Source organism: Pseudopodoces humilis, chromosome 7 (assembly GCF_049639895.1).
Source record: "Pseudopodoces humilis isolate 2021_Gansu_Grassland_sample_001 chromosome 7, ASM4963989v1, whole genome shotgun sequence".
NCBI lineage: Eukaryota > Metazoa > Chordata > Aves > Passeriformes > Paridae > Pseudopodoces > Pseudopodoces humilis.
This window is the reverse complement of record NC_142206.1, coordinates 30,398,722-30,411,634: the sequence shown is the minus strand read 5'-3', so window position 1 is coordinate 30,411,634 and position 12,913 is coordinate 30,398,722. Positions and strand designations below refer to the sequence as shown.

The window sequence follows — 12,913 nt, the reverse complement described above, 5'->3', positions numbered from 1 at the left end:
GGATGAGGAGTAACATACATCAGTCTGACATACTTGAGAACCAGCTAGGAGCTGGTGTAGACTGAACCTGTTTGAATAGGAGAAATAACAGTGAAGAAATTACTGTGATGATGAAAGGTGGGTTTTAAAATCTCTCAGTGGGGAATTTAGAAGGGTACAAACTGTGGGAGAAACTGAGGGGTTGTCAAAGTACTTGTGAAAAGCTGGAAAGAGAAAATTAGTTTTGGCTCAGCAAGAATAGAAGATGGGAATTTGGTATTGAATAGAAGCTAGGATTCTTTGAATACTAGGTGTAAGAGGAGAAATGCCAAACATCAGGGACAAGAAGACTATAGAAGCGTGTGTATGGAAAGAGGTAAATTAGGAAATAGTACATGGTATAAGGTGCATCTTGAAGAAGAATGACTAGGTGACTTTGTCCACTTTTGTAATTGAAGTTTGGGTCTTGTCATTTGGATCAGTAAACTTAAGATTTGACAAGAGAGGATTTATAGTTCAGCATTCCAGGAGCTAGCAGTGCCCTGGTGGCCAGGAAGGCCAATGGGATCCTGGGCTGCCTTAGGAAGAGCATTGGCAGCAGGTCAAGGGCTCTACTCAGCCCTGTGAGGCCTGACCTGGAGTGCTGTGTCCAGTTCTGGGCTCCTCAGTAGCAGAGAGACAGGGAGCTGCTGGAACAGGTCCAGTGAAGGGCAATAAGAGAGCACTTCTGGGCTGAGGAATCTGGGCCTGTTCAGCCTCAAGAAGAGATGGCTGAGAGGGGACCTCATCAGGGTCTGTCAGTATCTGAAGGGGAAGGCACCAGGCTCTTCTTGGTGGTGCCAAGCAATAGGACAAGAGGCAATGGGCAGAAACTGATGCACAGGCAGTTCCACCTGAACATGAGGAAGAACTTCCTTACTGTGTGGGTGATTGAGCACTGGAACAGATTGTTCAGAAAGGGTGTGGAGTCTCCCTCACTGGAGATATTCCAGAACTGTCTGGGCACAATCCTGTGCCATGTGCTCTAGGGTGACCTCGTTTAAGCAGAGAGATCAGACCAGATGACCCACTGTGGTCCCTTCCAACCTTACCCACTATGTGATTCTGTGATTAAGAGTAGTGCTTTTGATTATACACAACTATGATGTTGAATTGTTGCAAACATCAGAAAAAATAGTTCTAAATAAAACACTTTTATTATAAAAAGAATAGGTTTTTTAACCTATATGGTCCTAAAGATCTGTATTCAGTCACTAGTGTTGTCAAAAACTGAGTTAAAATTCAAATTCAGTGAAGTGCTTCTGCAGTAACTTGAACTCTTACAAAATTTCCTTCTACTCTTAAGTATGGCCTTTTTCCAGTTTCTGGGTTAACCTTTCTAACATTTGTAACACAAAAATCTGGCTCTTCCCTCTTTCCACTTTTACTGTCCAGGTTAAAGTGCTTAGTCACATTCACAGATCTCTGAGATTAGTTAGGAAGACCCCAAATAAACCTGGACAGGTGCTAGTGAATTACAGAGATGTTTAACTATCCTTCTTTAATATTTTTTAAAATGCTGATTTTGATTTTGTGTGTGTGTGTATGTGTGTTAATCCTTAGAACTTTTCCTGAAGATACATCTTTTAAGTAAGAATATTGATCTGTGTGCCTGTATTTTTAGTTTGGAAAATGTTTTGAAGTGACAGTGTCTAATTTGGCAGATCCTTGCCAAGTCTTTAATGTTTTTATCACCATAAAAGAAAGCAGACTAGATTAAAGAATTTGGAATTTATATATAAAAATAAAGCAGGAGATTTAACCAAAAGAATTTTAAAGGGCATGTTTGTTATCAAAACAGTATATGGTTTAGACAGCTGTTTAAATGGAAATAGTAGTTTGCACCTAGCAGATGTGCACATAAGGATTTACTGGCTTTTCATAGCAATATGCTTCCATAAAATGTAGACTTCTTTGGTTTTTTACAGTTCATTCAGCTAATTTAGTTAAATGAGTAACTGACATTTCATGGACATAAACCTTTCCAAAGTAAGCCCTTTCTGGTGACAGTGATGACCTTTTTTTTTGTTTATTTTTTGTTTGTTTTTGTTTTTTAGCTGCCTATTTTTTTCTTTTATACCTTAGCCAAAACTTTTTATAAATATCTTAAGAATAAAATTCCTGAAATATTGTTTTACCTTAAACTACTTTTCCTAGCCATGTGATTCAAGTTACATTTGAAGCATTAAAGTGCTAGTACCAGCATGTAGTTTACAGAAAAGTCTGGGAATGAAGACTTTGATGCTGATGTATAATAAAGCCTATCTTCTTAAATCTGCTCTTCTTAACTTTTGTTTAAGGTGATAAAAAACATCTATCTTCTTTCCTCATTTTCTAATCTAGCATGTTAAGCTGTGACTGCACGTCCTCCCCTGCAGTTGCATACTTTTGCCCTGGCAGTCTTTTGATTAATGTGTATATTCTCACAGTGCTCAGTCACATTCCAGCCATTTCATAGTCTAATGGAAAAAGGCTGCAACACTTCTTGTAAAAGACTGCTTGACAAAACCCAGTATTTGATCGCTAATTGATCTGCAATTAAAAAATGGACTTGTTCTGCAAAAGAACCCTGACTTTTCTGTGAGTAAATGCAGATGTTAGTCTTACTGAACGTTTTTTTATTGAAGACAGCCCTTTTAATAGGAAATACCTGGAGTCTCTTGTTACCTGGTGCTTTTTTTAATTATTGTTACTTTGACACCAACCAAAAAAAAAAAAAAAAGAAAACCAAACTCTGCGCAGAAATTTCATCTGTAATTTAGACTTCAGAACCAGGAACCTGAGAGAATTAGGCATGCATAAAGCCAGATTTGTGTGTGGTTTTATGTGTATGGTTTTTTATTAAACAAGTCACTAGGAAATGGAGTGCTACCTTTAGAGGAATATTTCATTTCACTCCTTTGAAGCGTTATTTCTGTTTTATAATTGTGTTGAGGTGGGTGTTTGTTTACTGTTTCATAGTGGGGGGAAATCACTTGGCATAAAGCTTTGGTATCCAGTAGATGAAGCCTCGGTGTAGAAAGGAATTATACAAGGAAGGGAGTACTTGTGGTAGTTTGTAAGAAAGGACAAGACGGAAGGAATTAGCAAAGGGCTAAAAAGACATTATGTAAAGACATCTAGGAACAGGATGTCTGTTATTGATACAAAGCAAGATGTCTGTCTTTCTGCATGAATTTATATCTTACATGCAAGATGTATTAGAATTGTGTGTGTATATATGTGTATGTATTTGAGTTTTCAGATATGTAAGAGTGAGTTCAGAAATAATGGAGTGAGATAATTAATGCATAGGAAGAGATAAAAGAAGTGAGGTTCTCTAATATATCACTGCTTTTTTAATCCAATAACCATAAAAAATAGCAGAACTTTGAGTTGGTATGTTTTTTAACCAAGCAGGTGTCAGTAGGAGCTATACAATAACATCAGTTTCACACATGTTTTTTTTTTCTTTATGCTTGAAAATAGTGCACTTCCTCAGACTTAGGGGAATGAGCTGAGGAGATACTTCAGTACTGTGAATTCTCCATTAGATGAGAATTTTGCCAGCTGACAATGTCCTGTTTAGCAAATAATCTCACTTGTAGAGTGCTCTTTAGCCTTCTCTCCAAATGGCATTTCTCCCAGTGTGATAAGCAGTATATTGTGTATACAATTTCCTAGTAAGACATTGGCTGCCATAATTAGTGTTGTGAGCTGTACTGGGTATCAGCAGTGGAATATCCTGCACATCCACTGTACAGCTTTCTGTGCACCTTTTGTCCTACTGCCCTTTGTTTCCTTGGTGGTTACAGGAAGAAGTCCTTGACCTTTGGTGGGTAGGATGTTTTTAGCGTGTGTGAAATGGTTTTGGATTGGTTTCTATTACTATTTTTTATTGTCCTGCCGACAGTAAAGTACAAGAGTAGCAGCCCTGGCTTGTTTGTTTCCTTTTATAATACAGAAGACTTAACTTGCAAATTTGACAGCTTGTATGTAGTCATGATTTGTCCAAAATTAAAACAATTAAACTTGTTTGAAATACATATTTTATTAGGCTTTATGACTTTCATGTACCCATTTATCAACCATTTGTTATGTTGTGCTAAAAATTTTTGAGTCTAGGCTTGTGTTCAGTGTGCTGATGAATCTGTGGTTAAAAATATGTAAGGGAAACTTCTTGACAGAAGTACCCACGCTAGAGATCAGTATCTACTGTGATTTTTCATGTAAAAAATCCAACTTAGCTGATGTCCTGATAGTGTTCCTAGTTTTATTAGCTGATAATGAATAAACGAAGGTTTCTAAAACTTGAAAATTATTCTCAAAAATGGTATTTTGGTATCAGTATGAACTGAGAGTTTTAAAATTTGGGATTTTCTTTATTGTTCATTTCTTTAAATACCAGGGTTCAAACATTCTGCTTACTTGAATTGATTAAAATGTAAGATAGCTGACCAGCTTCTTGTGGCTGAACAGTTTCTTTTCAGATAATGTGTGAAAACATATATGTTATTTCAGGCTCCAAATATGCATTGCTTTTTGTCTGCTTCAGAATTTCGTACCTGGGTTTGATTCATATTCCTTGTCTTAGGAATTTTGAGAAGTGACCTATTTAGCAGAAATTTGGTTTGGCTTAAAATAATATAAAAGTCTTCAAAAAGCACTTGTAAAGCATCAGATCAGCTCTTGAAACTCAAGAATGTAGTACATGTATTATGCAAACATATAGAAAGTGGTTATTAAAATGTTAAAAATATTTTGCTGTCCAAGCAGGAGTCATATTTGTGTAGATAAAAGATGTGGACTTTCTTTTGCTGTAGATATCTTTCAAAACTCGTAGAAGTTCATAGATGATATTTTTTCATCCTTTTTATTTTAACGTGCTAAGACTGAGCATAATTTTATGTTTATAAATTGACTGTAGTTTACTCATCAAACATTCATTCCATAAGTAAGCAACATATAGTTGAGATTCATAGATATCTACCATATATGGTAGATACACACAGAAAGGTAAACCAAGGTATCCATGAATATTCTGTGGATCAAGATGAGCTTAACAATAAAGTCTTACTGCTCATAATAACTTGGGGTCTTTTATTTTGTTTTTGGGTATTTTTTAACTCCTAATTCAGTTATATTCTGCTACCAAAAAAAAGTTGGAGTAACAGATAAATAGTAAACTTGAATCTATCACTGCTGGTTTAAAAACTGAACAGTAAAAACACTTCAGCGTAGCTCTTAATATAAATATTTAGTTATCATTCTTGTTAACTCGTATCTTATTTGTATTTTGTTATTTCTTACCTAGAAGTGGAAGAACTGTTAAATTCTCTTAAGCACATCCAGCACGTTTTGGTAGACCCTCAGAGTCAAGAGGATATCTCGCTCATTTTACAGCTTGTTCAAAATAGCGATTTTCAGAATGCATTTAAGATCCACAACGCTGTTACAGTGCACATGAACAAAGCCAGCCCTCCATATCCTCTCAGCTCCAATGCACAAGAACTAGCACAAGAGGTATGTACAGTATGCATCTCTGTGACATACATGAAACCTATAATCATAGCTACTGTTGAAATACATACTTGTCAAGCTTGTCTGAGTGACTGAATGTTGAATATGAAAGAGGTTATAATAGTCACTGATTGCAAATCTGGAAAAACTGGATACAGCAAACAGTAACCAGAAAAATATTTTGGGGGTAGGAACTCCCTCTTTAGCATGGATAGATAGCATGTAACAGAGAAGGTACTATGTTTTAACATGGGAAAAGGGAGTGGTTGTGACAATCTAACTCCCTTTCAGTTGGTATTCTTTATTGCAAGCATTCAGGATCTGAGTTAGTTCTCTATTATTGTGACTCTCCTCTAAGCTGAGCCATGCTTCTTAGATTGGGAGTCTTCTCTGAAAATACAAGCATACTGGAAACAAGCCTTCTGCTTTAAAGTGAGCAACAGATCCCTTAATACTTAATTTCAATGTTTTAATTACTGCTGTGATTAAACTTCTTTTGGTCTGACAGGTAACAGCTCTTTTGTAAGATCTGATACGTTTTTTAGAAATTGCAAAAATATTCTAAAGGGTCACTCAGTAACTTTTGTCACGATTTTCCAGGGACTGGTGGAAGTATATCTTGTAGTGCAGGGTGGCTACATCTTAGACACGTATGTATTTCTTAGCTTTGATCTAGGTAGCTTGAATACCAAACTGAGTGCAAGCCTAGCACTAGTGTTCAGCAGAGTCACATCCAGGGTAAAGAAAGGCTCCAGCATTTAGCACCCAGCAAACCAAACTGACTCAGGTACATGGGTTGGAGTATTTCGGTATGCAGCGGGTGGTGGGTGTTGGTGGGTTTTTGGGTCAGTTGGTTTAAGAGCTGGTTTTCTTTCTCCCTGAAGCATTTTTTTCAACAGCTTTTTCCACTCTTTCTTTTACTAGACCTTAATCTCACTAGACTTTAATCTTGTAAGCCCAACAGCATTTTAGCAAGCTTGAAGTTCTTTTGCAGAAGAAATTACTGACTCTTGAGGGACAGCATTTAAATACAATCTAAAGGTGCAGGTGCTGATTAAATGTCAGATTAGGATTTTCTTGTTTAAGTTTGTCGGTAAGACTGTGCCAAAAGCAGGTGGAAGTACTTTAGAATGTCCTGTGAATCTGAAAACTTTTAATCAACCCACTGTAATCATACGTTTGGCATATGTGAACTTCCCTCTGGCTTGCTTATTCATCAGTATGTGGCCTAGCTCAAAATCCTTACTGGGCTTGTTCACTGTGTCTGTGAGTCTGAAGGAACCTTTTCAGTTACATTCTGTTATTAACCTGCTCCCCCAGACATCCACTTTACATAGGCCTAGTTTAGGATTTCATTCAGATAGAAGCCAGAATTTTTGAACCTCCTTTATAATACAGGGTGTTACAGATATAAACCTTAAGAAAGCTGGTTCTTTCCCTGCATGTATGCAATGACATTTTATTTGCTACTTAATAGAAGTTTCCAAGAAGAAAATATGCCTAGGAAAAGTCTAGGTCTATTTCCAGACTTTCGCATTTCTCCCCATTTCTTGCTACCCCTTACCTTCTCAGCATATTCTTCTCTTTTTTTCAGGTGATTTGGTAAATCCTAAAATCAGAAGGTGGTACAAAGCCAATTTTGTGTCTCTTACCAGTCATGAAGAAGGTTAAGCAAAAGGAATATTTAATATTTAATTTATCCAAAAATTTTAAAACAACAGAATTTGATCATTATCCACAAGACTGTTACATAAAAGACAAATCACTTGCACTCATTTTGACTCTTCATTTCCCATCCCTGTCTTGTCCAGCCTTGAAATTCCTGAAAACTCAATATATTGCAAATGTCTGTTCCCATTTTCAGATGTAATCTAGTTTCTCAGTGACTCAGCTTCTTGTGTATTTAAGTGACTTGCATTTTGCAATATGTTAAATAACATTCTGAAATGATAGAGCCAGAAATTCAGGACAGATATTTCTGTGTCTGACAGAAGCGTCTCGAGAGGATACCTTGAAGCCTCCATTCACATCACTTTGTACTTCATTGTCTTGCCTGAATAGAGGATCTTATGCTTGACTTTCAGATCTTCCATTCATTTTGGAAAGGTTTCTGTATCAGTTATGGTAGCAGTATGGGAGGAAATTATTTCTGCTTTTAAAAAGTTGGTGGTGTTTTTATTTTGGTTTTTTGGATTTGTTGGGGTAGGGGATATTTTTTAATCCTGACAATGTGTTTATCTTGCATGCCCAAGCTTTTTCGTGTACTCTCATTTTTGGTTGTCTTTTGCTTTTTCTCCCTCTAAGCATAGGCATGGGAAGCTCCCCCAGAAAGCAGCTCATTTACTTACTTCATGGTGTTTTTGTAAAGACACTTGCAAAAGCCTGGATTTAAGATACTGATAATATCTTGATGATAAAAGCCAGAAGGCATTACAAGAAAGAAAAATAGCAGATACATGTATAATATTAGTTTTAAATAGCAGGTAGTTCTGGTGTGCATATTTTAGTGCACAGGTCATGAGCAACAGTGCATAACTGAAACTGTTTGGAGTGTGTGTCCCAGTTTAAGGCTACAGATGTGTTTTGTTTGAGGCTTTATGCTGCAGAAGAGAATGTCGTAGCAGGCATTTTACAACACAATTGCACAGTGCAACATGAAAGAATCTCCCTTTAAAAAAAAAGTATTATTTAGGGTTTTTCGATATTCTAATCCTCTTTAGAAAATTCTTAAAATTGGTAGTATACATGTACAATTAAGTTTCCCACCAATTCTGATAACCAGCCATTAACAATTCTAGATTTTTCTTTTTAAAAAAATTCAGCTGAATTAAAAAGGAGGAATGAAGCACTTGAGCTTAAGGAATTTGTTTGAGAAAGCTTATCTTCATGTAATGGGGTGTACTCCAAGTCTCAAATAAAAATAGCTGGTAAACATCAAGTGTAATTAAATTGATTTTAAATCCATTTAAACTTGACCAAGATGGGGGCAAGGATTATGGGAATGTGGTCTGAATCTTGACCTTGTAAGAATATTTGATGCAGCATTCAAGACAGTTTATAACTTGGCCTGTAACAGCATGTACCAAATACCTTAAAGACATTATTAAATATACTTAATGGGCTTAATTTTTATAGACTGTGTTCCTAAATGTTTTTTGACTTGCTATTGTTTGCTTCTGCAAAATCAGACAAATAAAACCTGATCAGTACTGTTGAGGAGGATGAACTGAAAGCTCACAAATTCTGGTGTAAGTGCACTGGAATGTGTCTGTATGTTCCATCTGACAGTCCTGCTCACCTGCTGGTAAACAACAACAGAATTTTGCAGGTGCAGTTGATTTCTGAATGCTTAATACCACTCCAGCACATGCCTACAAATCTGTGGTGTGTGCAATGAAACCAAATTGATAACTTTGGCAAGGGGAAGGTTCTTGAGCTAAAGGTAACATAATTAACAAAAAAAATTAGTCTGAAGAGTTAGGAAAATACAGTTATTGCCACATACTCAGTGTGGATCATCTGTGCTATATGTAGTGTGTCACTTCTGGAATGACAGACTTGAAATTTCTTAGTCAGATAAAGCTGTGGGATTTATTACCATGAGTTACAAAGGACTCTGACAAGCAGCACTACTGCTGTAATAAGTATATAGGGCAGCCTGAAGCTTTCCTAGAGCTTCATAAAATAAACAAATGAGAGATGTATGTTTTTCTTAAAAGGGGAGGTATATTAAAAATTTTAATAATCAAATTATTCAAAGCGAAATTCAACTTGAATAAAGGATGTTTACTGCACACAGAATAACTGGTTGAACCAGATTGCTTTCTTTTCTACTGTCAAATCCCCAGCCTCTGACCTTGCATTCAGAAGACAGTGTTCCTTGCAAGATTCCAAATTACTTTGAGTATGTTTCCTATTAAGAGATCATCAAGATTTGATAAATAAATAAAGCTTTAAAGTTTCTTGTGGCTTCTTCAAGAAAGAAATTCAAAGTCCCTTATAAGAGACCTTAAATAAACCTTTATGAGAAAGTCTTTAGAAGAATAGAAGAATCTTTTCTTTCAAAACAGAGGAAAACTTGCCAGTGAAATATGTCTTCTGCAGTGTTCTGTTTGCTATGTGACATCCTAGAATTCAGTTTAAGCCAGGTATAAAAGCTTCCTGTCTAATTTAGACATATGACTGAAGTCAGGACTTTGTGAAGCTGAACTCTTTCTGTTCTCTATGATTTTAAAGAAACCGGTTTTAAAAATTACTTAAATCTGGCTTCTTTGATCATTTTAAGCTATACTGCATTAGCTCACCATGAGGCATGTTCTAGGGATGTCGGGAGGAAGGAATTGGAGGTTGTGCCAGGTTTATTGCAGAGCACAGGAACATGTTCAGTGTGACAGTTTGCTTGGCAATGTGAGGGTCTGGCTCCGTGGGCACAGTTCATTTAGTGGCTTCTAGAATTTAAAAGTATCTTGACTTGGAAGTTTTCAGTGCTGTTGTCTGGTAGCATCCAGGATAGTTGCTAGCATTTCTGTAGATAATTGCTCCTAGCATAGAGGCTTTCCCAACCTTTAGATACTATTAGATCATACAAAAAGCTGAATTATTTTATTTTCTCTGAAACTTTTGGTTTCTTGATTCTCTGATGTCACATTACCTCATCTGTAAGAGTCAAAAGCTCTTGAACAAAATGTTTTCAGTTTCTCTGAAAGCTGCAGCTCTGATTCGTATGATCTACTCTTGATGTCTTTGGATTCATGTGCTGTTGCATTTGTGTGCCTTTGGTCAGATTAGGCCAGAGGATAGTGGCTTTGGAAAGTATCTTCAGCCTCACCTTTACATAAGAGGACTTCCCTGCGCTTGGCTCTCTGTACGAGCATACCACTATTTTCAAGAGGTCAAGGCAAGGCTCATTTGGTAACTGCATGAGAAGGAAAACTTGTTTTGGCAACTGAAGCTGCTTGAGCAAAAACTATCCTTGTGTTAGTGTGAATTATTTTGGAAGCAGCCAAAGAAATCCGGTTTCCAGGGAGGGACCTTTTGAAGTTTTGATTTGTGCACTTCCTGAGACAGGAGCTCCAGGATGCACTGCAAAACCTGTCTTGGAATCTTTGGCCTTGCTCTTAGTTTGGAAAATAGTTTGTGTAATAAGAGTATCATAATCTGCTTTTAAGGAAGAGGAAGTTTAATCCCATTAATAGGAAATCACTGCAGTTTAAAACCCCAGCATAGTCTTACAATACACTTCATTGTGACTGACTTCACTGACATGAAATCAATAACTTTCACTGTTTAGAGTTTATTTTTGTGTGTGTGTGTGTCTTTGTGATAGCTGAGTTTATTGCTAATCTCTGGTATTGACAAATCTGCGTGAGGTACTGGATACCAACTTAGATTTGGTAGATTATTGCTGAGGCAAGGTGTGCTGGGTTAGTCCTGTGGTCTCTTTGCATGTTTTCCTAATGTGTACAAGACTAATCAATCAGCAGTAGTGTAACAACTACGTGGATATAATATACTTTACTTTCAGTAAAATGAATAATTGCAAGTAGGGATTTGTGCTTTAATAGGAGAGGGAGGATAAATCACTGGCTAGATTTAGAGTTTTACTGCTTGATTTCTTTTTAGGTGCAGAGTGTTTTGAAACCCAGCCACCATAAGGATGGACAGGAGCTTAATGCTTTGCTGAATGCCCCTCACATGCAGGTAAAACAAAATGAAGCTTCTAATCTAATGGATCTATTTCTTGATGCTGTTTTCAGTGTAACTTACTTTTTCCCTTGGGCTGACTGGGCAAGGATGAATTTTATTCCTCAACCCTCATTTTTCTATTTTCTGTTTTCTATTTTTCTATGATAAGGAATTTGCACTTTCCAGAAACTAACAGAACATTTTAATGACGTGTAGTGCATGATTGTATTCAGCCCTTGCTATGGTCTATATGTATTACAGGGTAATTTGTATATAAAAAATGTAGCAGTAGGTCAGTGGGAACAGGGCAACACATGAGCTGCTTTGCTTATCTGTTTTTACCTTTAGTTGTTTCATGCTTACCTTGGGGTGGATAAAGTAAATTTTGTCCTGGAATGGTGATGTAAAAGTAGTTTTCACTACAAAACTTATTCTGAGTCAGCAGACACCTGCATAGTAGACCAGTGTCTGGTTTTCTAGTACAGATAAGATAGAAGTACAGTCACAGTTATGTTCAAAATTGCTTTTTTATTATTATCCAGTCTGAACATTTTGAAAAAGAGTAGGTGCTACGTAGCTGTGATAAGTGATTATTTTATTGCTTGAGTCAGTTTGCAATGTTCTATAACCTGCAGAGACTGTTGAAATTGCAGAATTTCATCTACTGTTTTGCATGCATATCAAGTGTGAAGTTTTCTGTAACTGAGCTGATTATGTTTAACACTAGGCACTTCTACTGGCGCATGATAAGGTTGCAGAGCAAGAAATGCAACCAGAGCCTATGACAGATGAGAAGATTTATGAGAATGTTAGCGTGTATGGAGGGGAGACGGTTAAAATAGTTCGCATTGAGAAGGCTCGGGATATTCCGTTGGTAAGTACTGGCGCTTACTCAGTTACATGTAAAGGAAAAGCCTTTTTGTCCTTTCCAGAGTGCTATGAAATGTTTGGAATTCAAATGCAAGAGTAATGTTTAACTTGTAAACACTCTCCCTCCGTCCAAAACAAGAAACAGTCATAGACAGTAAACTTGTGTTTAACTTGAGTTGGATAGTAGCCATACTACCACGTGCAGCCTGTACAGCTTCTATCAGCTTGGGTTTTGACAGATGATCTTGTCAAGAGTCACGATCCTAAGCTTGCTGCAAGGGAGCTTAAACCTTGTGCCATCCAGGTGTAGGTTTTTTTGGTTGGCTGGTTTCTGGTTTTGGGGTTTGTTTTGCAGTTACCATCTGCTATTTGCATCTTTCAAATAAAAGTTTCCTTAGGACTACGTTTGTAAAAAAATAATGAATCCTACGGTGTGGAGCCATAAAATTCTTCACTCTTAGCTGTAGGTTGAAGCAGTAGGTTTTTTTTGAACTGGAGCATTGTGTGTATGTATCCAAGCTATTACTTGCAATCTCTTTCAGCATAGTTTTTCCACTGGCTTGGAATATATACAATAGATGGCTTTGAGTTTCATATATGTAATAAATTCAGAATGTGTTGCTACTACACAGGGTGCTACTGTTCGCAATGAAATGGATTCTGTTATCATCAGTCGAATAGTCAAAGGAGGTGCTGCAGAGAAGAGTGGGCTGTTACATGAAGGGGATGAAGTTCTGGAGATCAATGGCATTGAGATCCGTGGAAAAGATGTTAATGAAGTTTTTGACTTGCTGGTGAGTTGGAACACTTCTTGTTTTCTTTGCAATAAATACTCATTTCA

The 12,913-nt window shown here is 36.9% G+C and overlaps 1 protein-coding gene across 3 annotated transcripts in view; it reads left to right on the top strand.

The window, feature by feature from the left end:
* PALS1 (protein associated with LIN7 1, MAGUK p55 family member) overlaps positions 1–12,913 on the top strand; it is a 55,743-nt gene that overhangs the window by 28,758 nt on the left and 14,072 nt on the right. For all 3 annotated transcript variants that reach the window (XM_005520352.3, XM_014249874.2, XM_088057320.1), the window contains 4 exons: positions 5,312–5,520; positions 11,140–11,217; positions 11,930–12,076; positions 12,705–12,866. In XM_005520352.3, the coding sequence (XP_005520409.1) occupies positions 5,312–5,520; positions 11,140–11,217; positions 11,930–12,076; positions 12,705–12,866 (596 nt within the window). The remainder of the gene's footprint in view (positions 1–5,311; positions 5,521–11,139; positions 11,218–11,929; positions 12,077–12,704; positions 12,867–12,913) is intronic.